Source organism: Hemitrygon akajei, chromosome 31, assembly GCF_048418815.1.
Source record: "Hemitrygon akajei chromosome 31, sHemAka1.3, whole genome shotgun sequence".
Classification (NCBI taxonomy): domain Eukaryota; kingdom Metazoa; phylum Chordata; class Chondrichthyes; order Myliobatiformes; family Dasyatidae; genus Hemitrygon; species Hemitrygon akajei.
In genome coordinates, this window is record NC_133154.1 from 38,445,576 (window position 1) to 38,473,572 (window position 27,997).

The 27,997-nt window shown below is 46.9% G+C and overlaps 1 protein-coding gene across 1 annotated transcript; it reads left to right on the plus strand.

Moving 5' to 3' along the window:
• Nucleotides 1-3,744: 3,744 nt before the first annotated feature.
• LOC140719238 (galectin-2-like) lies at nucleotides 3,745-27,652 on the plus strand. Its single transcript, XM_073033700.1, has 4 exons — nucleotides 3,745-3,899; nucleotides 13,226-13,302; nucleotides 18,303-18,474; nucleotides 27,333-27,652. Exons 1-4 carry the CDS (start codon nucleotides 3,894-3,896, stop codon nucleotides 27,477-27,479), a joined length of 402 nt encoding a protein of 133 aa, XP_072889801.1. The 5' UTR covers nucleotides 3,745-3,893; the 3' UTR covers nucleotides 27,480-27,652.
• Nucleotides 27,653-27,997: the final 345 nt, after the last annotated feature.

Genomic DNA, 27,997 nt, shown 5'->3' on the forward strand with positions numbered 1-27,997 from the left:
CCAGGCTGTGAGACTCCTGAACACCCTATTACCACCCAGTATGGATTACTTATGATAGCGTCAGTAGCATTATACTGTTTTATATTTAACTACTTGTCATATTCACTCTATGTCAACTTGTACATCTGCAGAGTATTTTTATTATCTGTTGATATTATTTCATGTGCTGTGTTTTGCACCTTGGTCCCCGAGGAATATTGTCTTGTATATCTGTGTACGTGTGTACGGTTGAATGACACTAAACTTCAACTTTAGCAATTCAAGTAAAGTAATTTTAGTAATTTCAGTAAGGCATCTCAATGTTCAGACTGAAAGTGTCTGGCTGTTTAAGTGGGTGTTGTGCTCGATAAATTTCAAGCTAATCTTTCTGGGCAGGTAACACGGTAACTTCTCAGAATGTAGTCTCAGACAGGTACTGACGTAATCAGAATCATCGATCAGAAGTTCGTGTGCAAGCACCTGCTGTTGTCACCCACACTGAAGGGACTTTGCACTTTTCGCAACTGTCAACTGGGACAGTCTATGCAAAGTTTTAGTTAATCTTTCATTTCTGTTAAGTTATAAATGAACTTTGAGATAGTGACAGGAACACAGACTGTCCAATTATCAGTGCTTTTGAAGTCAAATAAAATGCCTTTGTAGGGGAGAGTCATGCTTCTGATTTTGGCTAGGATCAGTTTAGATAAAAGTGTGCCAAAGTAAAGAGAACTACCTCACCATCTCCCCAGCACAATTCAGTTCTGACTACAAAAAAGCAGCTCCTTATCAGTCACAAAGGGCTTGTGTAATATCCAGCAGAGAATCATGAAACACACTTTCTTGATTAGTTACTGCCATTGAATGGTCATTGTTGTAGAGAGCAAGCTCCCACAACCACAACACCTACCCTAGTTTCATGATGCTCGTTGAGGGATCAACATTGGCCAAAACACTGGGGATGGGGGTGGAGCGGAGTTGTTTTAGCTAGAATGCTAAAATTCAATGCTAGAATCTGGAGCAACAAACAATCTGCTTGTGGTAAACTGTGTATACCTGTCTGGACATGCCCCTCTGCTGACTGCTCCTGCGGCTCCTCCACAGACCCCTGCATAAAGGCGATTGGGGCACTGCTCCTCCCTCAGTCTCCAAGGTGTCGTGCTCCCTTTTTGCTACTAATAAAAGCCTATTGTTCACTTCCAGTCTCCGAGAGTTATTGATGGTGCATCACAGCTGAAGGAACTTACTGAGTTGGTTGGCATTTGTTGGGGGAGGGGATAAATCGTTGATGTTGTTTAGATAGATTAGCTTTGCACTCTAAATGCTGGAGGAACTCAGCAGGTCAGGTAGCATCTATAGTAAGGAATAAAGTTGATGTTTGGGGCCGACACCCTTCATTAGTACTGGAAAGGGCTTCTCCTTTCCAATTGACTGTTTGTTCCCCCTCCACAAATGCTGCTTGACCTGCCGAGTTCCTTCAGCATTCTGTGTGTGTTGCTCTGGATTTCCAGCATCTGCAGAATCTCCTACATAACCATATAACAATTACAGCACGGAAACAGGCCATCTCGGCCCTTCTAGTCCGTGCCAAACACTTACTCTCACCTAGTCCCACTGGCCCGCACTCAGCCCATAACCCTCCATTCCTTTCCTGTCCATACACCTATCCAATTTTTTTAAAATGACAATATTGAACCTGCCTCTACCACTTCTACTGGAAGCTCGTTCCACACAGCTACCACTCTCTGAGTAAAGAAGTTCCCCCTCATGTTACCCCTTAACTCTCAACTCATGTCCTCTTCTTTGAATCTCCCCTACTCTCAATGGAAAAAGCCTATCCACGTCAACTCTATCTATCCCCCTCATAATTTTAAATACCTCTATCAAGTCTACGCTCCAAAGAATATAGACCTAACTTGTTCAACCTTTCTCTGTAACTTAGGTGCTGAAACCCAGGTAACATTCTAGTAAATCTCCTCTGTACTCTCTCTATTTTGTTGACATCTTACCTATAATTCGGTGACCAGAACTGTATACAATACTCCAAATTTGGCCTTACCAATGCCTTGTACAATCTTAACATTATATCCCAACTCCTATACTCAATGCTCTGATTTATAAAGGCCAACATACCAAAAGCTTTCTTCACCACCCTACCCACATGAGATTCCACCTTCAGGGAACTATGCACCATTATTCCTAGATCACTCTGTTCTACTGCATTCCTCATTCCATTTACCATGTATGTCCTATTTTGATTAGTCCTACCTACCAAAATGTAGCACTTCACACTTATCAGCATTAAACTCCATCTGCCATCTTTCAGCCCACTCTTCCAACTGGCCTAAATCTCCTTGAAAGCTTTGAAAACCTACTTCATTATCCACTATGCCACCTATCTTAGTATCATCTGCATAATTACTAATCCAATTTACCACCCCATCATCCAGATCATTAATGTATATGACAAACAACATTGGACCCAGTACAAATACGAGGAAATCTGCAGATGCTGGAAATTCAAACAACACAAAGGGCTGACAAAGGGTCTCGGCCCGAAACGTCAACAGTGCTTCTCCTTATAGATGCTGCCTGGCCTGCTGTGTTCCACCAGCATTTTATGTGTGTGGCTTGAATTTCTTCTTTTAGCTTTTCTAATTTCTTTCTTAAGATTCTTTTTATATTCTTTATATTCCTTTTTACATTCGTTATATTCCATGTTTAAGATGGATTAGTTGTACATCGAACCATGCAGTGAAAGGCATCGTTTTGTGTCAGTGATGTGCTGGGGGCAGCCCACAAGTGCTGCTATGCTTTCAGAGCCATCTCAGCATGCCCGCAGCTCACTAACCTGAGTGTTTTTGGACTGTGGGAGGAAACCAGAGCACCCGGAGGAAAACCACGCAGTCACAGGGTGAACTAACAAATTCCTTACGGAGAGTGGCAGGAACTGAAACTGCGGTCGGTGTGCTGGTCCTGGTAGGTTAAGTGCTGCACTACCAGGTCGCCCATAGCCTAGCCTGCTTAGCCTCACAGGCTAGCCCTGACAACACTCTCATTCTTTCCAGATTGATGATACCTTCCATATAACAGTGTGACCAAAACCACAAACAACGCTTCATTATCTGGTACATCTGCAACTTAACGTCCCAGTTCTACACTCGGTTACAGCCGGCATGCCAACCCCACCTTCACCAACCTGTCTACTGCATCCAGTGATAGAACAGGTAGTTACATGGAGGGCCATCGAACTGTTTACATCACTGTCGGGTACAGGCGCAGCAATGCACAGCATCAGAGGCTGGTAATCTCAGCCACCAGCCTCCGAGGAAAACTCCATCACCCAGGGCACGCTGCCTTCTCATTACTACCATCAGTACAAGAGCCTGACTTCTCAGCGTTTTAGGAATAGCTTCTTCCCCTCCACCATCTGAACAGACAATGAACCCATGAACACTACCTCACTACCTCGCTCTTTTTGCATTATTTAAATAAATAAACACACACACGCATACAAATAATATGTTATATATACATGACATCTATATTTTTGTAATTTATTATACTGTATATTTTAATGCCTCGTGTTGTACTGCTGCTGTTAAACATATTTTTACCATACACTGCATGTCAATGATAATAACTGATTCTGAGCAATTGTCCCGATATCGTGGTGGAATTATGGGACAACGTGGAGTTATCAGACAAAAGAATCAGAATCAGTAAAGTTCCCTGCAGGGCAAACAAATGACTGAGGCTGCAGTTGGATTGGAAGCAGATTTGAACCCGTTTACGAAAGCAGATCAATCATTAACGACAGGAAGGACCTTCTTCTGGTGCTTATCTGCTTCCTTCCCTTTACACACCAGAATTTCCCCACGGTGTTCACCTCGCCAAGCTCCCGGAGAGACCCAGCAATGGCGGTGAGTAGGGGAAGTGGGACTGTCACGGTTACGGTCAGACAGTCCCTCGGGATCGAGGTCGGTAGCTGTGGGGAGTGAAAGATGCTTGTGTGTGAACTGTGTTAATGAGGGGTGGCGGTTACAGAGTGCACAGACTAGGCCAGAGGCAAAATAACGGGAGACGAACACACGCGCACACTTATTTATTGAGATAGAGTCCACCACCCGGCAACCCCCGATTTTCCCGTCGCCTGATCTCGGGACAATTTACGATGACCAGTTAAGCTCCAATGTCCTAAGCTGTAATAGAGTCTCACTAATAACTATACTACTGTGGTGCCCACACACACACTGACAGACAGACACGCACACACACCCACCCACACACAACACATACACCCACACATGGACACAGACAGACAGACAGACACACACAACACATACACACACACACACACCCACACACTGACACAGACACACACACACACACAGAGACACCCCTCACCACACTTTACTTCCTGCTACCTCCCTCAGTCCCTCCATTTCCTTGGCCTCCCTCACTTACCGTCAGAAGCCCTCTTCCTTCTTAGCACCTTACCCCTCCTTTTCCAACCAGATGGCCCATACCCTGCAGCCAATGGCCATTTACCGTCTCTCAGAGTTGAGGCCCTCCCCTCAATCAGCCCTCCCCACTTCTCCATAGTCCCAGCATCTGCAGCTATATAGATTGTTCCTAAAAATAGTGGTGGAAATTGCTACTACCTCCCTATAAATTATTCATGCCACTGGTCCACCGTTGTAACTCTACCTGAGTGACAGAGGATGTGCTGAAGGAGAGGAGCCAGGACTGCATGTCGTCCCAAACTAGAGTTAATATCAAACATCAGCTTTCCTCACCATGTATGACTACATGTATTAGGAATTTATTGTGGTGTGCTGATCAGGGCGTGACATGCTGAAGGGTCTCGGCCCAAAACGTCGACTGTATTCTTTTCCATAGATGCTGCGTGGGAGGGGTAGTACCTCTAAATGGGGGCTTGTCGCACTCCTTGGAGTGGCTCGTCCTCTATCGGTCCCCACCAACGCCCAGCTCTCACCTGTGGCTCCTCGTAGCTGTTTGCACGCAACAGCGGCCACACCCCGGGCAACGGCTTCGACAGGCCGGCTAAACCGGGTGAGGGTAGCCAACGGGTCTGAAACCCTTGGTGAGATGGGAATTTGCTCATCCCAGCATGCGAAGACTGCTTCGGTGGATCAGGCGGAGGAAACTCCGGGGGTTCAACGGCTGAGAAGGCGTTGTACCGGCGCATTGTGGAGTGCGTAGGGCGCGGCAGAGCGCTTAAGAAGTCGCGGCCATCCGATGCAGCCAAGGAAGTTGCCAGACGTAATGATTCTTCGTGCCACTGGATCCTGACTTCTGAGTCTGAGAGAGTGGGATCGTCTCTGTGCAAGGCTTTTCCACTTTAATATCTTACGTGCACTGGTTACTTTGTGCAACAAGGTCGGCTGGTGGCACAGTGAGATCAGCGCCAGGCTCGAGAACGGAGGTTCCCGAGTTCGATCCAGTGACAGGCCGCCCCCGAGCGCGCTCTCCATCTGTGCTGGGTTGATGTTGAGCTCGCAACTCGGCCTCGTAAAAAACACTTTCACCCTGCACAATGTAGTCTTCCTCCGACCCTGAGAGACAACCATATAGATGCTGCCTGGCCTGCTGAGTTCCTCTAGCATTTTGAGTGTGTTGTTCGGATTTTCTGCATCTGCAGATCTTCTCTTGTCAAGGCGTGACGTGTAATGAGAACATCATAATGGCGTAGCGGTTAGGCGCAACAGTATCACAGCCTGGGGCATCAGAGCTCGGAATACAACTCCAGTGGCCTTGTAAGGAGTTTGTCCGTCCTGCCCGTGAATGCCTGGATTTCCTCTGGGTGTCTGGTTTCCTTGCACAGTCCAAAGACTGGTCATTGTAAACTGCCCTGTGGTTCGGTGAGGGTTAAATAGCTGGGCTGCTGGGTGCAGCAGCTTTGGTCCTTGCCATATCTCTAAATAATTAAACAAAAACATTCAACAATTATAAAGAATTATTTAAAACCGAAGTTAGAGGTTAAAGTAAGGGGTTACAAAGGAGAACTATGACATCTTCTGTGCCTTGTCACACCCTGCGCATTGCAGTACCGCGTTCCCTGTGCCTTGTCACGTCCCGCGCGTTGCAGTACCGCGTTCCCTGTGCCTTGTCACGTCCCGCGCGTTGCAGTACCGCGTTCCCTGTGCCTTGTCACGTCCCGCGCGTTGCAGTACCGCGTTCCCTGTGCCTTGTCACGTCCCGCGCGTTGCAGTACCGCGTTCCCTGTGCCTTGTCACGCCCCGCGCGTTGCAGTACCGCGTTCCCTGTGCCTAGTCACGTCCCGCGCGTTGCAGTACCGCGTTCCCTGTGCCTTGTCACGCCCCGCGCGTTGCAGTACCGCGTTCCCTGTGCCTTGTCACGTCCCGCGCGTTGCAGTACCGCGTTCCCTGTGCCTTGTCACGCCCCGCGCGTTGCAGTACCGCGTTCCCTGTGCCTTGTCACGTCCCGCGCGTTGCAGTACCGCGTTCCCTGTGCCTTGTCACGTCCCGCGCGTTGCAGTACCGCGTTCCCTGTGCCTTGTCACGTCCCGCGCGTTGCAGTACCGCGTTCCCTGTGCCTTGTCACGTCCCGCGCGTTGCAGTACCGCGTTCCCTGTGCCTTGTCACGTCCCGTGCGTTGCAGTACCGCGTTCCCTGTGCCTTGTCACGCCCCGTGCGTTGCAGTACTGCGTTCCCTGTGCCTTGTCACGTCCCGCGCGTTGCAGTACTGCGTTCCCTGTGCCTTGTCACGCCCCGCGCGTTGCAGTACCGCGTTCCCTGTGCCTTGTCACGTCCCGCGCGTTGCAGTACCGCGTTCCCTGTGCCTTGTCACGTCCCGCGCGTTGCAGCACCGCGTTCCCTGTGCCTTGTCACGCCCCAGTACCGCGTTCCCTGTGCCTTGTCACGTCCCGCGCGTTGCAGTACCTCGTTCCCTGTGCCTTGTCATGTCCCGCGCGTTGCAGTACCGCGTTCCCTGTGCCTTGTCATGCCCCGCGCGTTGCAGTACTGCGTTCCCTGTGCCTTGTTACGCCCCGCGCGTTGCAGTACTGCGTTCCCTGTGCCTTGTCATGCCCCGCGCGTTGCAGTACCGCGTTCCCTGTGCCTTGTCACGTCCCGCGCGTTGCAGTACCGCGTTCCCTGTGCCTTGTCACGCCCCGCGCGTTGCAGTACCGCGTTCCCTGTGCCTTGTTACGCCCTGCGCGTTGCAGCACTGCGTTCCCTGTGCCTTGTCACGTCCCGCGCGTTGCAGTACCGCGTTCCCTGTGCCTTGTCACGCCCCGCGCATTGCAGTACCGCGTTCCCTGTGCCTTGTTACGCCCTGCGCGTTGCAGCACTGCGTTCCCTGTGCCTTGTCACGTCCCGCGCATTGCAGTACCGCGTTCCCTGTGCCTTGTCACGCCCCGCGCATTGCAGTACCGCGTTCCCTGTGCCTTGTTACGCCCTGCGCGTTGCAGCACTGCGTTCCCTGTGCCTTGTCACGTCCCGCGCGTTGCAGTACCGCGTTCCCTGTGCCTTGTCACGTCCCGCGCATTGCAGTACCGCGTTCCCTGTGCCTTGTCACGTCCTGCGCGTTGCAGTACCGCGTTCCCTGTGCCTTGTCACGCCCCGCGCGTTGCAGCACTGCGTTCCTTGCCATTGGACTTCACTGCAGATCTCATCCTCCCAGTGTACAGGAGGGAAGACCTCAGTTTGTGATTTTTGTTTGGCATTTTATATATTGGTGAGACCCGACGCAGACTGGGAGACCATTCCGCTGAACACCTACGCTCTGTCCGCCAGAGAAAGCAGGATCTCCCAGTGGCCAAACACTTTAATTCCACATCCCATTCCCATTCTGATATGTCTATCCATGGCCTCCTCTACTGTCAAGATGAAGCCACACTCAGGTTGGAGGAACAACACCTTATATTCTGTCTGGGTAGCCTCCAACCTGATGGCATGAACATTGTCTTCTCTAACTTCCATTAATGCCCCTCCTCCCCTCCTTATACCATCCCTGATTTATTTATTTTTCCCTTTCCTTTTTTTCTCTCTCTCTGCCCATCACTCTTTGCCTGTTCTCCATCTCCCTCTGGTGCTCCCCTCCCCCTTTCTTTCTCCCTAGGCCTCCCGTCCCATGATCCTTTCCCTTCTCCAGCTCTGTATCACTTTCGCCAATCACCTTTCTGGCTCTCAGCTTCACCCCACCCCCTCCAGTCTTCTATCATTTCAGATTTCCCCCTCCCCCTCCTACTTTCAAATCTCTTACTATCTTTCCTTTCAGTTAGTCCTGACAAAGGGTCTCGGCGCAAAATGTCGACAGCGCTTCTCCCTATGGATGCTGCCTGGCCTGCTGCGTTCTACCAGCATTTTGTGTGTGTGGCTTGAATTTCCAGCATCTGCAGATTTCCTCGTGTTTGCGTAATTCTCTCACTTCAGAGTAAAGTACAGCAGATGGTTTCAAGAACCGACTCTAAGGTTTGACCTTGTCATTGACTGTAAAAGGGAAGTTGTAATTCTAAAGCATTCTCCTTCACCACAGGGTGGTCCTGAGCTGTGGTTCTGCTTGTACTGCTGGAAATTGCAAACTCCAATTTACACAAGATGCCACAACGGATGAGGCAATAATGAGAAAAACATTTGGCTTGCAAAGTTGACTGAAGGTTAAATATTGACTAGAACACTTCCCAAAAAAGTGCCGTGAATCAGAATGAGAATCAGGTTTTGTTCAAGTTTACCAGTCATTCGACCATCAAAGCTGCATTCCACCAGGGCCAAGGTGCAAAACAGCACGTACAGTTATAATAACACATAGTCACAAAAATAATATTAGTACAGGTCCTTGAGTGGCATGACCTGGAGATTGATGGTGCATGGGATGTTGTTGCTGAGTTATGTTTCTGCAAGAACAAGTATGTCACAGTTCCTCATCACAAGCTAATGCACACACAGACAAACACAATCCAGCTTATCTCATGGCCAGAGTCCAGTCCAATCCATTAAAATGCTGTAAGTCACAATAAGAAATTTAAATAGTACAAAAAAAGAGACATTTTCCTTATATTCATGTATTGTCTTAGAGAGCCAACATCATGCAGGCATGAGAGACTGCAGATGCTGGAATCTGGATGAAAAAAGCAAACTGCTGGAGGTACTCTGTGGGCCAGGCAGCATCTATGGAGGGACATGGACAGTCAACACCTGCCAGCTCTTTCCCACCCCTCCCCATCACCTCTTTATACCAGCTATCTCCATATGAAGGATCTCAAAGCAGGATGCCCACTGCTCACTTCCCAGCACAACCTGCAGAGTTCCTTCAGCAGTTTGATTCTTGTATCATGTCTGTAAATATCACTCGACAAAACACTCCCTTTAGAGTCTAAAGGTAGGACTGTGTGCGTTTGCTCTGACACATCACCGACATTGGAAGCTTAGGTGTCGGGTGATAAGCAAAACAAATTACCAATAGAATACTTTGTAATAAACAGCAGACTTTGGGATTTAGCACTAAAAGCTGTTGTAGGTGGGTGGCCCAGTAGCGCAGGGGTTAGCGCAATGCTTTACAGTGCTAGCTGTTAAGACTGGGTTTCAATTTTCACCGCTTTTGTAAGGAGTTTGTATGTTCTCCCAGAGATTGCATGGGTCTCCTCCAGGTGATCCGGTTTCCTCCCACAATCCAAAGATGTGCCAGTTAGTAGGTGAATTGGTCATTGTAAGCTGTCCCGTGATTAGGCTGGGGTTAAATAGGTGAGCTGCTGGGTGGCCTCCTCCACACTGTATCTCGAAGTAAGCTACAGAAATGCCAGGAGAACGATGGCTACCCCCAGCACATTCGTAACGCGTTTCACTGCGCGCTTCCAGGTACATGTGACAAATCTTTCCAGTGTGTTTGGTAAATACAAAAGGAGACCCAACCAAGCCACAGGTGAGCTGAAAGGGATCCATTAGGATTTCTGACCTGGTGTCCACAGCTGTCTATGGCAATGATTTCCACAGATTCACCACCCTTTGGCTAAAGAAGCTTATCATCTCAGCTCTAAAGGTATGTCCCTCTATTCTAAGGCTGTACCCTCTGGTCCTAGACTCTCCCACTCCACGTCCATTCTATCCAGGCCTTTCAGTGTCCAGTAGGTTTCAATGAGATCTCCCAGCATCCATCAAGTAGTGTTACGTACCCTGTAACTGGGTGTCTGACCAGCAGAGAAAGAAGAATCCATTGGAGTCTGGTGGTACCAAACTAAAGGTGTTTATTAGTAAACTACACAATACAATATCAAAAATACAAATATACATATAAAACAAGTTGGCAGTAATAAACCTAAAAGTGTAGGAATAATAATAATCAATAATAAACAAGCTCTATCGATGTCTAGGGGTAAATGAATTGTCATAGGAAAGTATAGAGTTGAGTTCATAAATGCTGAAGTAGTTATGGTTGTTCTGTTCAAATCGTTGGAGAGAGAGAGAGAGCGAGAGCGAGCGAGAGGTAACAGCAACAGCAGCCAAACCTTCCGATGCTTTCTTAACCCGTCATGTCGTTGTGGCCATTCAGTTATGACCCCTCCGTCCTTCAGCTAGACCGTTCTTCTGTGGTGGACTTGTCACTCTGGCATGAGTGGACACACACACGTCCCCACCGGCCCTGCTGTAACACTGTGAGCTTTACTGACCTATCTCCTGGTTCGGTCTCTGAAGCTCCCACCTTTCTGTGGGTTCCCAACACTCAATCAGTGTCCACTGGTGTGTCTGAAGGGTGTCTCTCCAGACCTGTCTTTTATCCCCACTCACGGGGTCTCAGCTATCCATCAACTCTGAATGACCGTGTCCATCAAATCAGGCCACTCCTGCTATCTCCTGAGGAATGTTAACGAGCAAAGTAGTAGAAGGTAAATAATCCAGAAAGAGTCATAATACAGTAAATCAACAGTCTCTCTCCCCCTCTTATCTGTAGCAAATGTTCTTGCCTGGGCTTTATCTCTCTCATGAGCAGCATAACAACAGCAATAGTTTGTAGTTCTCAGGAGGGGGGGTTGGGAATGGTTAACTCTGCACCCCATTGTCCATCAGGTCTGTTCATCACTCATAACAGTAGAGACATCAAACATTCCTCTGATAAGTACCTCTTTTGTAGTAAAATTCCAAGAGTGCTTCACAGTAACGTTATCAAACTTTGTGAAACTCTGGTTCTGTCGGCTGCGTAAGTCTGGGGAAGACAATCTCTGGCCCCACCAAACGTGTGAGATCGAGGTGTGAGCTCACCCAAAGCCCCCTGTTTGTGGATGCTGCGGAATTTGTTCCACCGTTACAAATCAGTTCCAGGGAATAACACCACATACAATTAAACAATTTAGCTTTATAATTCTTAATTCGACTAAAGGGTTAGTAAAGAAAAAGCAAAAAAAAGAAAATTGCCCATTTTAATGAAGCTGTCTAATGAGCACAAGTTGGAGCTCATGGTTTTCCCCTCGCCAATCCTCCTTCGATCTCCCTGACTTTCGTCGGATCACGGCCCTGCTCCGGGTCAAATCCTACGACCTCTTCTCTCCGGCGTCTTCTACCAGTCCAAAAGACCCAGCTCACACACCGGTGTCAGGCGCACAACTCGAAAGACACACTACCTCCATTGGACGGCTCACATTCCAAAGCGCCCATTTTCTCTAACCATAACCCAGCACTGTGCTGCCTCTGCAGAAAGACCGTTACGCTAGCAGTGAGACCTTTCCCAGGGTGTTACATTTGCATGAGAAGATGAAAGGACAAAGGATTGAAAGGTGCGGGGTCAGGGGAAGTAACTGATTCTCAGGGGTGAGTTAGAGAATGGGAATAACATGATGAGAAACCAAGATATACAGGAACCATTTTGCGGCTTTGAATCAGAAAATGAAAGTGCAACCATTGGTGGAAAGACAGTTAAAAATTAAAACTGGCTCAAGAGGTTCCAATCAGAGTCTTGCAGGCTAGATTATTCTTTGGATTCATTCAAGATTTATACAAACATGTAACTTCATGATTGTTCTTTTGTTTTGCGTTATTGTTCCTTTAGGAACAGGTGCTCCCTAGCTGATCTATGTCAGTAGATTAGCAGTTAGTGTTCCACTGTTACAGTGCCAGAGACCCGGGTTCAAATCTTGCTGCTGTCTGTAAGGAGTTTGTACGTTCTCCCTGTGACTGAGGGCTTTCCTGGGATTCTCCAGCTTCCTCCCACATTCCAATGATATACGGGTCAGTTGGTCTCATGGATGTAATTGAGTAACGTGGGCTTGTTGAGCTGTTACCCTGCTGTATGTCTATATCGAAGAAAGTAAAACTTTACTCTTTTGGACTTTTCCCCCTCTCAAGCCCTCAGATATCAGATGTTTCAACCCTGGGGAAAATACCTGCTGTTTCTCAGTATTTCTATCAGGGCTCCCCTCAGTCTCCACCACTCTGGAGAAAACAATTCTAGTTTGTCCAGAAACACGAGAGGCTTTGCAGATGCTGGAAATCTTGAATAACTCACACAAAATACTGGAGGAACTCAGCAGGTAAGGCAGCATCTATGGAGGGAAATAAACAGTTTGTGTTTCTAGCCAAGACCATTAGTCCTTATAGCATCAACCCTTTGATTGTTTGTGTAAGTGTGAAACACGCACAATGGCCATTTTATTAGTACAGCAGTGTGGTCTTCTGCTACCATAGCCCATCCACTTCAGGGTTCAATGTGTTGCTTGTTCAGAGATGCTCTTCTGCACACCGCTGTTGTAATGTAGTGGTTTGAGTTACTGTTGCCTCCCTGTCAACTTGAACCAGTCTGGCCATTTCCCTCTGACCTCTCTTATTAACAAGGTGGTTTCCCTCACAGAACTGCCGCTCTCTGGATGGTTTATGCTTTTCACACCGTTCCCTGTAAACTCTAGAGACTGTTGTGCATGAAATCCCCCAGGAGATTAGCAGTCTTTGAGATACTCAAAACACTACGTCTGGCACAAGCAATCAATCAAAGTGACTTAGATCACATTTCTTCCCCATTCTGATGTTTGGTCTGAACAGCAACTGAACCTCTTGACCATGTCCACATGCTTTTATTCACTGAGTTGCTGCCACGTGATTGGCTGATTAGGTATTTGCATTAACGAGCAGGTGTACGTGATAAAGTGGCCACTGAGTGTATTTGTCCAAGCCCTCTGCTTATGTGGGCACTAGTCAGGTTTTCTTTATTAACTTTGAGTCTGCTATTAAGTAAAAGAAATAGTTATATAATAATGTTTTCTTTCCCATTTCGGAAACAGCTTGAAATCCACAATGTCGGAATGAAGGTCGGAGACACTCTGAAGATTAAAGGGAAGATTTCAGATGATGCCAACAGGTGAAATAAACACTTTCTTTTTCCTTCATCCTCTTTTTTCCCCACAGAGTTAACATGGCAGTGTTATCATCAATTAACTCGATCGAAAACTCGCACTCATTCCTCAACCACACTTTATTTTAATTGTGCACACGGTGAACAGCAAGGCCCCTGTCGCCCTCACTATTCTGCAGTCTGAACACAGGAGTATAGAATTAACTAGCAGTTATAGATATTGACCATTTGGTAAACTTTGGTAAACTGTGTACAGTTGAATTCTTTATTTGCAAGATAGTGGCCATTCACAATAGAGGTGCCAATAGAACCTACAAGCAGATACTCCGAAGTTTGTTACTGTGTAAAGGGAGTTTCTTCTTTTTCTTTGTTACTGCGTATGTTGATCAAAATGGCTTCTTTGTTAAAAGTAGGAATGCTTCTTTGTTGCGAGAGAGTGCTGGAAGCTTGTTTGGGTTAAAATTTACTGATAACGAGAATTGTATTCCTTTGTAAACCAATTGGGATTAATGTTGTTCTTTCTTCTGAGTCTGTAAGCTATTGTTGGCGGGCTTTTGGGCAGATCGGCGCGAGGGGTTGAGAGAGAGAGGACGTGATGCTGTAAACTGGGCGAGGAACGGACCCCAAGTGGGGGTCCGAGGCCAGGAGGTACCCCGAGGAGAGGAGATGAAGCTAGATGTGTTTGGTTGACCACTTCGGGTGGTCCTGAGCTGCGAGTCGAGGAGTTCGGAGGGGATCGAATGGTGGCCAGAAGACTTCAGTAATTGAGCTCCAACGGTTGTGCACGAAGTGGTTTGGACTTTGATAAGTTTGGCGCCTTTTCTTTATTGTTTTTCCTTCATATATACTGTATCGTTATTAATCAATTAGTTATAGTAACCTTTATAAATTGTACTCATTTAATGGCATATGGTGTACTGTCTGTTTTTGGGTGAGGCGGGGACATCACACAGCATCCACACCAGCTGATTACCCAGTTTGGCGGGGCCGAAGGCTGCTCCCCCTAGACGAGAACGAGCTGAGCGAGCCTGAGGCGACCCAGGGGGTTACAATGTGGAGTGCTCGTCCGGGATTGATTTCTGTGGAAGCTGTGTGATCGCCCTCTTTAAATTGTGTCTGTGCCGATGAGCTGGTGTGCCTTTGTGGGTGGTTATCTCTGCATGTGTGTTGGGTGGGGTGGCTGTTGGTAGCCCGAAGGTCATTGTTCGAGTTCCGACTAGCGTTGACGAAATGGTGGTGGGGCCATGGGCTGTCCATGCTGTTAAGAGAGCGGGGAAGGACTGGTGGGTATGTTCCAGCTATGGTGGGCTCCGCCCGGTTGTTGGAATAATATCCAGCCCTCAAGGGGCGGAGTCATGGGCGGAGCGGACTTATCAGTTGTTGGGTGAGTGGCAGTGCTTGGCTGAGGGAAAGCGACAGGGACTGGTTGAAAGTTTGAGTAGGCGGGCTGGTGACGTTGTTAGAACTGTCGGGTACAATTACCTCGAGGTGACAGCTGCCAGTTCTGGGAAAGTGTGGGAAAATGCGTGTGGTTCGACTGGAAGTCAAATGCCGCAGCTGGGGGGTTTACCTAATCCGTGGCAGGAGATTGGTGGGAAGTTTTTAGGGTATCCCTTTTGGTTAGGAGGGCAGATAAATTGCTTGCAGTACCAGGGGGATCTGTCAAGGGATCAGTTGATCCTCCCTCAGTTGTTCAGTTGATCCGAGAGCTGTCGGGAAACTTAGAGGAGGCCCAGTGGGGGAATGGCTTGGGGTCTCTGGGGGAGCACGTTCCCAGCGATGTACCAAGGAACTCCCGAAAGGAACAGACCCTATTCCTGAAGGCTTAGAGGGACCAAGCGCACAGGTGTTGTTACGGATGGATGGAAGCCAAGTTAAAGCCATCCTCGGCACCGGGGCACCGGTTAAGTTGCTGTACAGTTTGTTTTATAACCATTATTGGAAGCATTTACCCGTGACGACATTGAGGGCACTGGAGATTTGGGGTACCAGTGCCAGTGATTATCCAGACGATGGTTGTTGGTCAGTGAAAATGGAGTTCTTGGAGGCAAAAGTGGAGGTGACTGAGGTTAGTGAATCGTTAATGCTGATGTGTCTGGACACTGTTGAGACGGGCAGCGTTTCGGTTATGGAGAGGACCAATATCCTGCTGATGCGCTTGGGGGCCTGCCCGGAGGAGGCGGGTGAGCGCTGTTTGGAGGCATCGTCGATGCACCCAGAGTTTCGAGCTGCTTGTGCGGACATGTGTAGCAGCATTGGGCCGATACCGAATTCAAACAAGAGCCGGTGGTGGTACGGCCTGGGGGAAGTATCTGAGGGTGAGACCCTCTTCGTGGATGCTGCGAAATACCACGAGGGAGGGGAGTTGACTGCTGAAGACACCTCGAAGAGAGAGAGGATGCGGCGACTGGCCCCTGAAGCCGTGGAAGACGTAGGCAGCGTGTGTGTGGATTATATTGCGCTGAAGAGGCGCACTGTCAGTGACCAGAATATGGCTCTGAGGGCCGAAGAGGCGATGGCCTGTCTGAGTGGTGCGAAGTGGTTTAAGGTGCTGGATCTGAGGAGTGAATGTTGCCAGAGCCCGATGAGTGGGGTCGACAAGGAGAAGACGGCCGTTATAAGTTCCCTAGGATCCTCCCGGTCCGAAAAGATGCCACAGAGCATATCCGGAGCCCTTGCAACTTTCCCGCGGGGCATGTGGAAGACCATGGGGGATGTGGAGGCGTTTGGAGTTTTGGCAGATGTGGATGATCTCTTGGTATTTGGATTTGCCTCAGGAGAATATGAAGTGAGGTTGTTGCAGGAGCGGCTGAGAACTACAGAGTTAAAGTGTTTTCTGGACACGTGCCAGGGCTGGCGAAGGTCGCAGCTCGTGAGTGACTGTCTCTACAGAATCAAGTTTGAAATGAAGACGGAGAGACTGGAGAAAGTGATCTGGAACCATTTGGAAGACTTACAAGTTGGAGAGAACGAAGAAAGTTGTCTGACTGAGGGCAACAGCAAACTGAGAACCTGGAGAGGGGAGTTTGCAGAGGTGAAGAAATTACAGACAAATCTCGGAAGAGGGAAGTGGAAGCTTGAAGGGAACCTGAAAATGACCATCGACAGTTCAAATGAAGTGCAAAGCCTGAAAGTTGATCTGGAAGAAGTCATGAGGAAGAAAAAGCTGGAGAGAAGTGCAGTGAATACTGAACTGGAGGCTGACCAATCTTTAACTGCTGCTTTTCAGGTCGGGGTGGAAGAAGCTGTTGGAGTAACTGCGTCCCAGATTGAGATGGCCGGGATGCGTGAGTCAGAACTGCTGAGTCTGTGGCGAGAGTTGCAGGGGCCAGAGAAGAAGCTGATCTCTCAATTGCAGGAGGCTGCAGAGACTGCAGGAGCAGTGCAGGCCACGTGTTTCCGTTTGGAGATCAAACAGCAGCTGCTGATCGCAGAAATGAGGAAGAATATGGATTCGAAGGATGATGTGCTGGATGTGTGGTACTTGCTGCCTTTTGCTAACTTCCCCTCGATTGAGGAAGAGACCTTTGGCCCTTCTCCCACTGAGTCAGGTGTAGTGGGGAGGGTTAGCTGTGTGCAGTGGGGGGCATGAGTGAGAGGTTGAGAGAGGAGTTGGTAGCAGGCCCGAGGTATCCCCAGTTGTGTCCGAGCCTGAAGGGTTTCGGTGAGGGGGTATGGAGGTCTCAGAAGGGTTAGGGAACTCCCAGATAAGTTGGCCTGTGTAGCGCCTGAGGAACAGGGCGTGAGGTTTACTGTGTGGGGAGGAGATGTCACTGTTTGTGCTTGGGTTACGGTGTGTTGGCAGGAAGGGTGGCAAGTTATTTAATAGTCATGAGGACATGACTTTTATTTGGTGGGGGAGAGTGTAAAGGGGGTTTCTTCTTTTTCTTTGTTACTGCGTATGTTGATCAAAATGGCTTCTTTGTTTGTTAAAAGTAGGAATGCTTCTTTGTTGTGAGAGAGTGCTGGAAGCTTGTTTGGGTTAAAATTTACTGATAACGAGAATTGTATTCCTTTGTAAACCAATTGGGATTAATGTTGTTCTTTCTTCTGAGTCTGTAAGCTATTGTTGGCGGGCTTTTGGGCAGATCGGCGCGAGGGGGTGAGAGAGAGAGGACGTGATGCTGTAAACTGGGCGAGGAACGGACCCCAAGTGGGGGTCCGAGGCCAGGAGGTACCCCGAGGAGAGGAGACGAAGATAGATGTGCTTGGTTGACCACTTTGGATGGTCCTGAGCTGCAAGTCGAGGAGTTCGGAGGGGATCGAATGGTGGCCAGAAGACTTCAGTAATTGAGCTCCAACGGTTGTGCACGAAGTGGTTTGGACTTTGATAAGTTTGGCGCCTTTTCTTTATTTTTTTTCCTTCATATATAATGTATCGTTATTAATCACTTAGTTATAGTAACCTTTATAAATTGTACTCATTTAATGGCATATGGTGTACTGTCTGTTTTTTGGGCGAGGTGGGGACATCACACAGCATCCACACCAGCTGATTACCCAGTTTGGCGGGGCCGAAGGCTGCTCCCCCTAGACGAGAACAAGCTGAGCGAGCCTGAGGCGACCCAGGGGGTTACAACTGTATGTTGCTTACTCTTCCATTACATTCTTAATTCCTCCCCAGTAACCAAAATAGCTCTGGCTCCTCTACTGTGCAAAGGGAAGCTATTATCTTCAAAGACCTTCCTTGCCTGCTCTGTCTTCACTTGTTATATATATATATATATATATACACACACACACACACACACACACACACACACACACACACACACACACACACACACACACACACACACACACACACACACACACACACACACACACACACACACACACACACACACACACACACACACACACACACACACACACACACACACCTACACCTACACCTACACCTACACCTACACCTAAAAGGCCTATACTGATCTATACTCCACTGATCACCACTTGGATTAACTCCTAACTCGCTGCTTGACTCTGCCGCTTCTCTCCATCCTCAGATTCTCGTTGAACCTTGGGAACAATTCGGAAAACATTGCTCTGCACTTCAACCCCCGCTTCGATGACACTGCTGATGGGGCTGTGATCGTTTGTAACTCGAAGTGTGACAACTGCTGGGATTCTGAGCAGAGGGAATCAAACTTCCCTTTTGCCAGGGGGGAGAAGTTCAAAGTAAGTGATCAGTCGGGCGTACTGCTTTCGGAAAGGGGAGCCTGATGTTAGTGGTGAGAAGATGGCCTGACCTGGATGGTGAGGATCTTTGATGATGGATGTTGCCTTCTGTAGACACTGCCGATGGTAGGGAGGGATGTATTGAGTTTAATTTCTCCACTCTCTGCAGCTTCTTACGTTCCTGCACATTCGGATTGTCACACCAGAGCATGATGCAACCAGTCAGGACACTTCAACAGTACATCTGCGGAAGTTTGACAAAATGTTCCATTGACAAGCTGAACCTCCTCAACCTTCTGAGAAAGTAAAGACACTTGCCATGTGCTGGGCCCAGGATTAGTGCACAAGAATTTCAAAGCTAATGACTCTCTGCCTTGCCAATCTGCCAGTATAGACTGGTACACTCTCGCCCTCCTTCCTCTTCCTGAACTGTCAAGTCTTTAGCTTTATTGACCTTAAGCGAGAGGTTGTTGTCGTGGCATCACTCGACCAGACGTCCTATCTCGGTCCTGAGTGCTAACTCATCACCAGCTGTGATTTGTTGAACTACAGTGGTGTCATTGGCGGATTTGTATATGGCATTGGAGCCATATACAGAGTGTGTACAGAGAACAGAGCAGGGGGCCAAGTACACAGACTGAGGTGCTGTGTACTGGTGAACACATGAAGTCAGAGAATGTACAAATTAGGTACAGCTGCAGGACCAGACCACTCAGCCCCTCGGTGCTGCCCCACCAATCAATGATACCATGGCTGATCTCAAAAGTCTGAATTTGTATCAAGCTGCCATAACTCTTCCCCCCCTTTGCTTATTCATCTGCATTCGCCTTAAATTATGCAAATTTCCACGGCCCTTTGAGGAAGAGAATTCCAAAGATTCACAGCCCCTCCCCGAAATTTAAAATAATGCTTTTTATCTCGTAAATGGGCAATGCCCAATTTCTTATCAGTGATCAATAGGGGTTTGAGGAGACTTGGTATGTCATCAAAGACTCTACCACAGACAGCGTTCTAACGGATTCTGCTTGGAGTGGAGGTTCCAATGCACAGAATCAGAATAAAGCTGCAGAGGATTGTAAACTCATCCACTGTCGAGGGCATCGTCAAGAGACAGTGCCTGAAGAAGGCTGCGTCCATCATTAACGACCCTCGCCATCTGGAGCATGTCTCTTCTCATTATAACATCAGGGAGGAGCTACAGGGGCCTGAAGACCCTCACTCGACATTTTAGGAACAGCTTATTTCCCTCCACCATCAGATTTCTGAACAGGCCATCACCCATGAACACTACCTTGCTGTCCCTTTTTTGCATTATTTTTACTGTAATGTTATTGTAACATACTAATTTTTTATGCCTTGCATGACTGCCACAAAACAACAAATTTCATGACACACATCAGTGATAATAAACCTGATTCCAATTCAGAGCCCTTAGTTCTAGATTATCTCTCAAGATGAAACGTACTGTCTTCATCAACTCAGCAAACCGTCTGGGCAGAGAATAAAATCATAGGAAATAGGAGCAGGAGTGGGCCATCTGGCCCATCGAGCCTGCTCCGCCATTCAATAAGATCATGGCTGATCTGGCCATGGACTCATTTGCATCTACCTGCCTTTTCCCCATAACCCTATCCAAATCTATTCAACCTTATCTTCAATATATTTACTGAGGTAGCCTCCACTGCTTCATTGGGCAGAAAATTCCACAGATTCACCACTCCCTGGGAAAAGCAGTTCCTCCTCATCTCCGTCCTAAATCTACTCCCCCGAATCTTGAGGCTATGTCCCCTAGTTCTGTCTCACCTACTGGTGGAAACAACTTTCTTGCCTCTATCTTATCTATCCCTTTCATAATTTTATATGTTTCTTTAAGATCTTCTCTCATCCTTCTGAATTGAAGCGAGTACGGTCCAGGGCGACTCAATCTCTCCTCATAGTCTAACCCCCTCATCTCTGGAATCAACCTGGTGAACATGCTCTGCACTGCCCCCAAAGCTGTATATCCTTCCGAATGTATTTAAAGAGTAGTCAATAGAACTTATTTAGTGCAAGGCAGGGAATGACTACAGAGACTATTTCAACAGTACACTAGAAAGGCAGACTTCAGAGTGCAGCAAAGAATCTTCAAAGTCTACTTATAGAGTCTGTATGAATTACAGCACATCTAATCCATGGCTGATGCTGCTTCATTTTCACCCAATAGGAGGATTATTGTTTTATCAGCAAGATGCCGTGGATGACGGATAGTTACATACAAACACGGAGCAGTATAGCACAATACAGGCCATTCAGCCCTCTATGTTATTTATTTATTTAGAGAAACAGCACAGAACAGACCCTTCTGGCCTTTTGAGTTGCATAGCCCGCAACCCCGATTTAATCCCAGCCTAATCATGGGAGATTTTACAATAACCAATTGACCTACTAACCAGTATGTCTTGAGACTGTGGGAGGAAACCCATGCATTCTACAGGGAGGATGTATAAATTCCCTACATAGGACACCAGGATCGAACTCTGAACTCCGACGCCCCAAGCAGTAATAGTGTCGCACTATCTGCTACGCTATCATGGTGGCCATGTTCTGCTGACCCTGAAAGCTACTCCAAGATCAGTCTAATCCTTCCCTCCCTTCTCCGAAGATCATCACCCTGTCGTGGTGGAGAGGCTTGTGAGTTCCTGAGGTTCTGAAAGTGTTTTGTTTGGAGTTTACCCATCTGGTGACTGGCTCCTTGTAGGGTCACTCATGACAGTAAGGGAGGTTCCAGTCAACGAGTGATCCACCAAGACTTCAACGCACCCCTGTAAGCTGCGTGGATGCGCAGCCCTGCGGTAACTGGAGTGCCCCTGTGCATGTAGCCTTTGCTGCCGCACAGCTGGAGTTTTCTTTTATATTATGTGTTATTAAAGTACCTCGAGCCTCAGCTAAGGCAGTGTGTTGTGTCCTTGAGCAAGGCACTCAACCACACATTTCTCTGCGACGACACCGGTGCCAAGCTGTATGGGTTCTTGTGCCCTTCCCCTGGACAACATCGGTGCGTGGAGAGGGGAGACTTGAATCACGGGAAACTGCCGGTCTCCCATACAACCTCGCCCAGGCCTCAGTCAGCATCGAAATCGATGGACAGCCGAAGAAGAAGAAGATTGAAATGCCACGCAGTTTTCAGGCCACGTAAAAATTTCCTGCTCAGAGCAATGGTTAGTCTGCACAGCTGTAAAAAATTTAGGGGGAACTGTGCCACTGAACCCTGACCCCCAATCTCTCAAGGCTGCCTAAAGTTCAAAGTACATTATTAAAATATGTATACATTATACAGCCTTGAGATTTGTCTCTTAAAAGGCAGGCACAAAACAAAGAAATGCAAAGGAACCCATATAAAAATGTTTGTCAAACACCCAATGTGCAGAGAGAAGAAAAACAAATCATGCAAACAATAAATGTAAGCAAATGGCATTCTGAGCTGAAGCCCACAGAGAGAGAGCTGTCCATGGACCCTCAGCTCAGTGCAGAGTGGAGCAGCAAGCTGAACCAGCCCGTCCCTCGCCCATGCATCAGCCTCCCCACGTTAAACGAAGTCACACGCAAGTGTTCTCCATTAAGGGAGTAATGGACAACATCACACTCAACTCAAGTAATTGCACTACATAGCCCTCCATTTTTCTTTCCTCCTGTGCCTGATAGATGTCCCTAATGTATCTGCCTCGTCGGTACATATTTTGTGAGGGCTCGTCAGAAGATGTTATTTATTTAGTGACTCAGTGCGGAGTAGGATCATTGAAGCCAAGCCACCCCTGCAGACCCCGACAAACCTGAGTCACCCTAACCTACTCATGACCAATCAGCCTACCCGGTTTGTCTTTGGACTATGGGAGGAAACCGGAGAACCCCAGGAAAACACACACATTCCATGGGGAGGACATTTAGAGACTCCTTACAGGAGAATGCCGGAATTGAACTCCAAACTCTGAGCTGTAACAGCATCGCACTAACCACGACACTACTGTGACGCCTACTTGTTCACGTTTTGTCTGGAGGCAGATTGTCTCTCTGTAGGCCAGGTTTGCTGGCACTTCCTCTGCTCTCAGCTGTCGTGCAGCGACTAGGGAGGTATAACAGAGTCTGGCGGCAGAGAGGGGTGCTCGTTATAACCAAAGGCTGGCTTAACAATCTGGAGAAATAAGTTCAAATGCCAGCATGCCTACTGGGGAATTTTTCAGTTCATTAATTAAAATAAATAAACTCTTGTGACTATTAAACTTGCGACTAAAAATTGCGTCAAGGAAGGGAATATGCTGTGTTGAGCCATTCTAGACTGCATGTCACTCTAGTTCCACGTGTAATTGAAGAGGACGGTTTGCTGGGGTTAGTTCGCAGATTTGTTAAGAGTCTACCAGTTCTGGCCACCTCTTTACAGGAAGGGTATGGAAGCTTTAGATAGGGTACTGGAGAGATTTAACCGGATGCTGCCTGGATTAGACCATAAGATCATGAGACAGGAGCATAATAAGGTCATTCGGCCCATTGAGTCTGCTCTACTATTCAATCATGGCCGATTTACTTAAGACATGAGTCTTAGAAAACTAGAAAAACTAGAAAACTAGAAAACGTGTCTCATGAGGAAGTGTTGAGCGAGCTGGGGCTTTTGGAATGAAGGAGGATGATGGGTGGCTTGATAGAGGTTTTCAAGATGATAAGAGGAATAGATCAAGTGGACAGCCAGAGACTTTCCCCGGGTGGAAATGACTAATGCCAGGGGGAATAATTTTAAGGTGAGTTTTAGAAAGTATGGGGGATATCAGAGGTAAGTTTTTTTTTACACAGAGTATGATGGGTGCGTGGAATGCCCTGCCAGGGATGGTGGTAGGGGCAGATATGTCAGGGTAATTTAAGACCACTTAGACAGGCACATGAATGATAGAAAAAATGGCTGGTTATGTTGGAGGGAAGGGTTAGGCTGATCTTAGAGTAAGTGTTAATGTTGTGCTCCAAAGGGCCTGTCCTGTGCTGTAGTGTTCTATGTTCCACTACATGGATGGTCTGGAGTCAGGCACAGGCCAGACTGGGTTAGCAGGATAGACCTCCTTCCCTGGAGGACATCTGGTGAACCAGGTAAGACCTTCCCCACGAAGCCTAACTAGAACACAGAAAACCTACAGCACAATACAGGCCCTTCAGCCTGCAATGCTGTACCAAAAATGTCCTTACCTTAGAAATTACCTTGGGTTACCCATAGCCCTCTATTTTTCTAAGCTCCATGTACCTGTCCAGGAGACTCTTGAAAGACCCTATCATATCCTCCTTCACCACTGTCGCCGGCAGTCCATTCCACACACTCACCACTCTCTGCATAAAAAACTTACCCCTGACATCTCCTCTGTACCTACTCTCCAGCACCTTAAACCTGTGTCCTCTTGTGGCAACCATTTCAGCCCTGGGAAAAAGCCACTGACCATCCACACGATCAATGCCTCTTATCATCTTGTACACCTCTATCAGGTCACTTATCATCCTCCGTCACTCCAAGGAGAAAAGGCCGAGTTCGCTCAACCTATTCTCATAAGGCATGCTCCCCAATCCAGAGTGTCCTATGGACTTGGACCCCCAAATCCTCCGATCCTCCACACTGCCAAGAGTCTTGCCATTAATACTATATTCTGCCATCATATTTGACCTACCAAAATGAACCACCTCACACTTATCTGGGTTGAACTCCATCTGCCACTTCTCAGCCCAGTTTTGCATTCTATCAATGTCCCGCTGTAACCTCTGACAGCCCTCCACTCTATCCACAACACCTCCAACCTTTGTGTCATCAGCAAATTTACTAACCCATCCCTCCACTTCCTCATCCAGGTCATTTATAAAAATCACAAAGAGTAGGGGTCCCAGAACAGATCCCTGAGGCACACCACTGGTGACTAACTTCCATGCAGAATATGACCCGTCTACACTGCTCTTTGCCTTCTGTGGGCAAGCCAGTTCTGGATCCACAAAGCATTGTCCCCTTGGATCCCATACCTCCTTACTTGCTCAATAAGCCTTGCATGTGTTACCTTATCAAATGCCTTGCTGAAATCCATATACACTACATCTACTGCTCTACCTTCATCAATGTGGTTAGTCACATCCTCAAAAATTTCAATCAGGCTCGTCAAACACAGCTAATTTAATTCTCCCAGTAACTATTGACCTCATGTAAAATTTGACCTCATGTTCACAGATCAATAACCCAGGTCTCTGGTTAACAGCCCAGAAACTTAACCACTCATCCATGTTGTATTTAAAATCAATCAGTCTGACAGATGACTAGTGTGAGGTCATCAGTCCGGAACACTAACCGAGACTTTGCCTCTCCATCGATACTATTGTACTGGTAGACACATAGCTCCGTAGAGTCATACAGCACAGAATTAGGTTCTCTGTGTCAGACAAATTCCTTACTGAACTAGAGCCATAGAGTGCAAGAGCACAGGAACAGGCCATTTGGTCTATCAACCCACACCTTCATCTCATCTTCTCCATATTTTTTGCTTATTTATTAATTATTATTATTATTTCTTCTTTTGAATTTGCACAGGTTGCTGCCTTCTGCACACTGTTTGGACGCCCCAGTTGGGCTGTCTTTCATTGATCGTATTACAGATTTATGGAGTATGCCTACAAGAAAATGAATCTCAGGGTTGTATGTGGTGACATAAATGAACTTCGATAATAAATTTACTTTGAACTTTGAACCTAGACCAGAGTCTTCCATACCCCTCCCATCCATGTACTTATCCAAACTTCTCTTGCAACTGAACCTGCTGGCAGCTCGTTCCACACTTCTTCACCCTCAAGTGAAGTTCCCCCTTGAATATTTCACCTTTCACCCTTAACTTGTGACCTGTAGTTCTAGTTTCACCCAACCTCAGTGGAAACAGCCTGCGTGCATTTATCCTATCTATATCTGTCATAATTTTGTATACTACTATAACAAATTCTCCTATGCTCAAGGGAATAAAGACCTAACCTATTCAACCATTCCCTATATTTCAAGTCCACAAATCGCAGCAACATTGTTATAAATTTTATCCACACTCTTTCAATCATATTGATATCTTTCCTGCAGGTAGATGACCAGAACTGTCACAATACTCCAAATTCGGCCTTACCGCCATCTTTCATAACTTCAGTATGACATCTCATCTCCTGTACTCAATACTCTTTATAAAAGCTCTGTGACTCTATGTAGCCATGATCCCACCTTCAAGGAACCACAGATCAGTATTGCCAGATCCCTTTGTCCTACCACACTCCTCAGTGGCCTACCTTCACTGTAAGACCTATCCTGGTTGGTCCTCACAAAGCACCACTCCTCATACTTGTCTGCATTAGATTCCATCTGCCCCATTCTTTTTCTGAATATGGCCTATATCTTTCTAAACCTTTCCTATCCATGTAACTGCCTTTTAACTGTACTCATCTCCACCACTTCTTCTGGCAGCTGGTTCCATATACCCACCATTCTCTGTGTGAATAAATTGCCTCAAGGGCCATTTAAATATTTTCCTCTCTCACTTTAAACCTGTAGCTGATAGCTCTGGACTTCTCTTGTCCATGTCCTTCATGATTTTGTAAATCATTATAAGGTCACCCCCTCAATCTCCGATATTTAACCCTAGTCTATCCAGCCTCCTCTCATAATCGAAACCCTCCTGTCGTCCTTGTAAATCTTCTTTGCACCCTCCCCCATATTCTAACATTCACATTTACTGCCAATTTCCAGTATACTACACTTAAAGTGGCTGGAGGAATGTTTAGGGGTGATGTCAAAAGTAGGCATTTTACACAGAGGTATAGTGCTTGACACTGGAACACACTGCCAAGTTTAATGTAGAGGCTGACGCTATAGGAGCATTTAAGAGATGTTTAAATAAGCACATGGGTGTTTGAGAAATGGAAGGTTGTAGGCTGTATAGGATGGAGTGGTTATTTTGATTATGGAATAGGTTTATATCAATCAGCACAACAACGTGGGCTGAAGGCACTGTATTGTTCTACACCCTAAGTCCAGTCCATCACGGGTAAAGCTGTCCCGACCATTGAGCACACCTACATGAAGCGTTGTTGCGGGAAAGCAGCAACCGTCATCAGGGACCACCCGGCTACAGGACATGCTCCCTTTTTACTGCTGCCTTGAGGAAGAGCTTTAGGACTCACACCACCAAGTTCCAGAACAATTATCACCTCTCAGCCATCAAGTTCTTGAACCAAAGGTGATAACTTCACTAACTTCACTTGCCCCATCATTGAACTGTCCCCACAACCTGTGGACTCACTTTCAAGAACTCTTCATCTCATGTTCTTGATATTTATTGCTTATTTATTTATTATTTTTCTTTCTTTCTTTTATTATGTGCACAGTTGTCTTTTGCAGAGTGGTTGAGCGCCCAAGTTGGTGTAATCTTTCATTGATTCTGTTATGGTTATTATTCTATTATGCATTCATTGAATATGCTCACAAAATGAATCTCAGGAGTGTATATGGTGACATACTGTATGTGTACTTTGGTAATAGATTTACTTTGAACTTTGTTTTCTATGTTCCATGTTCTCTCCAGTCTTCCCTGTCTGCAACTTAAAACTCATTTGTGTTTTTTTCCACTCTTCCATTTCTGGTCATCAACCTGAAATGATAACCTTGTTCCCCTCTCCATAGATACTGACTGATCTACTGAGTATATGCAGCTGTTCTTTTGTTTTGTGACAGATAATTTATCCAAGCAAGGATGTAAACTCATTCTCTCTGACCCTAGAATTCATTTTGTGAGTTGAAATGGGCCAGTCTCACTCAAACTATTGTTTGATTCTTTCCACAGCTACACATCACTTTAAAGGAAGACACCTTTGAGGTTGTACTCCCCAATGATTCCACCATTGAGTTCCCCAACCGGCTGTCCCTGGATACGATCAACTTCCTGTCTGTGGACGGAGACGTCAAGTTGGTTTCCTTCGGTTGCAAATAAGATGTCTGAGTGGAAAATTATAATGAACGGAAGCTGGAGAAAATGATTCATTAACTCTCCAACAGTGAATGATTCAAGCAAACTTACAGTCATATGGAAAATTCAAAGCAGATGATACAATAGTTTAATTACATTTGAGATTCTTATTTTAAATAAAGTCCAGATTTCTAGAATATGCGTGTTAAGTATGATAAAATTAATGTGTTCACTTTTAATTTCTTTCTTAGACAGGAAGACAATTCAAACATTCAAATTGTTATCGTTCCTTGTATGTATCAGATGGTCCACACAATACATCCCCAGCAACACCATAGTTGGGGTGGCATGGTGGTGCAATCACGTCTCAGCGGCAGCTGGAAGTTCGGGGTTCGACTCCCACCGCTGTCTGTACGTTTTTACTGTGATTGCCTGTGTTTTCTTCAGGAGTTCCAGTTTCCTCCCACATTCGAAAAAGATACACAGGTTAGGGTTAGTGAGTCGTGGGTATGCTAAGTTGGCGCTGGAAGTGTGGGGACACT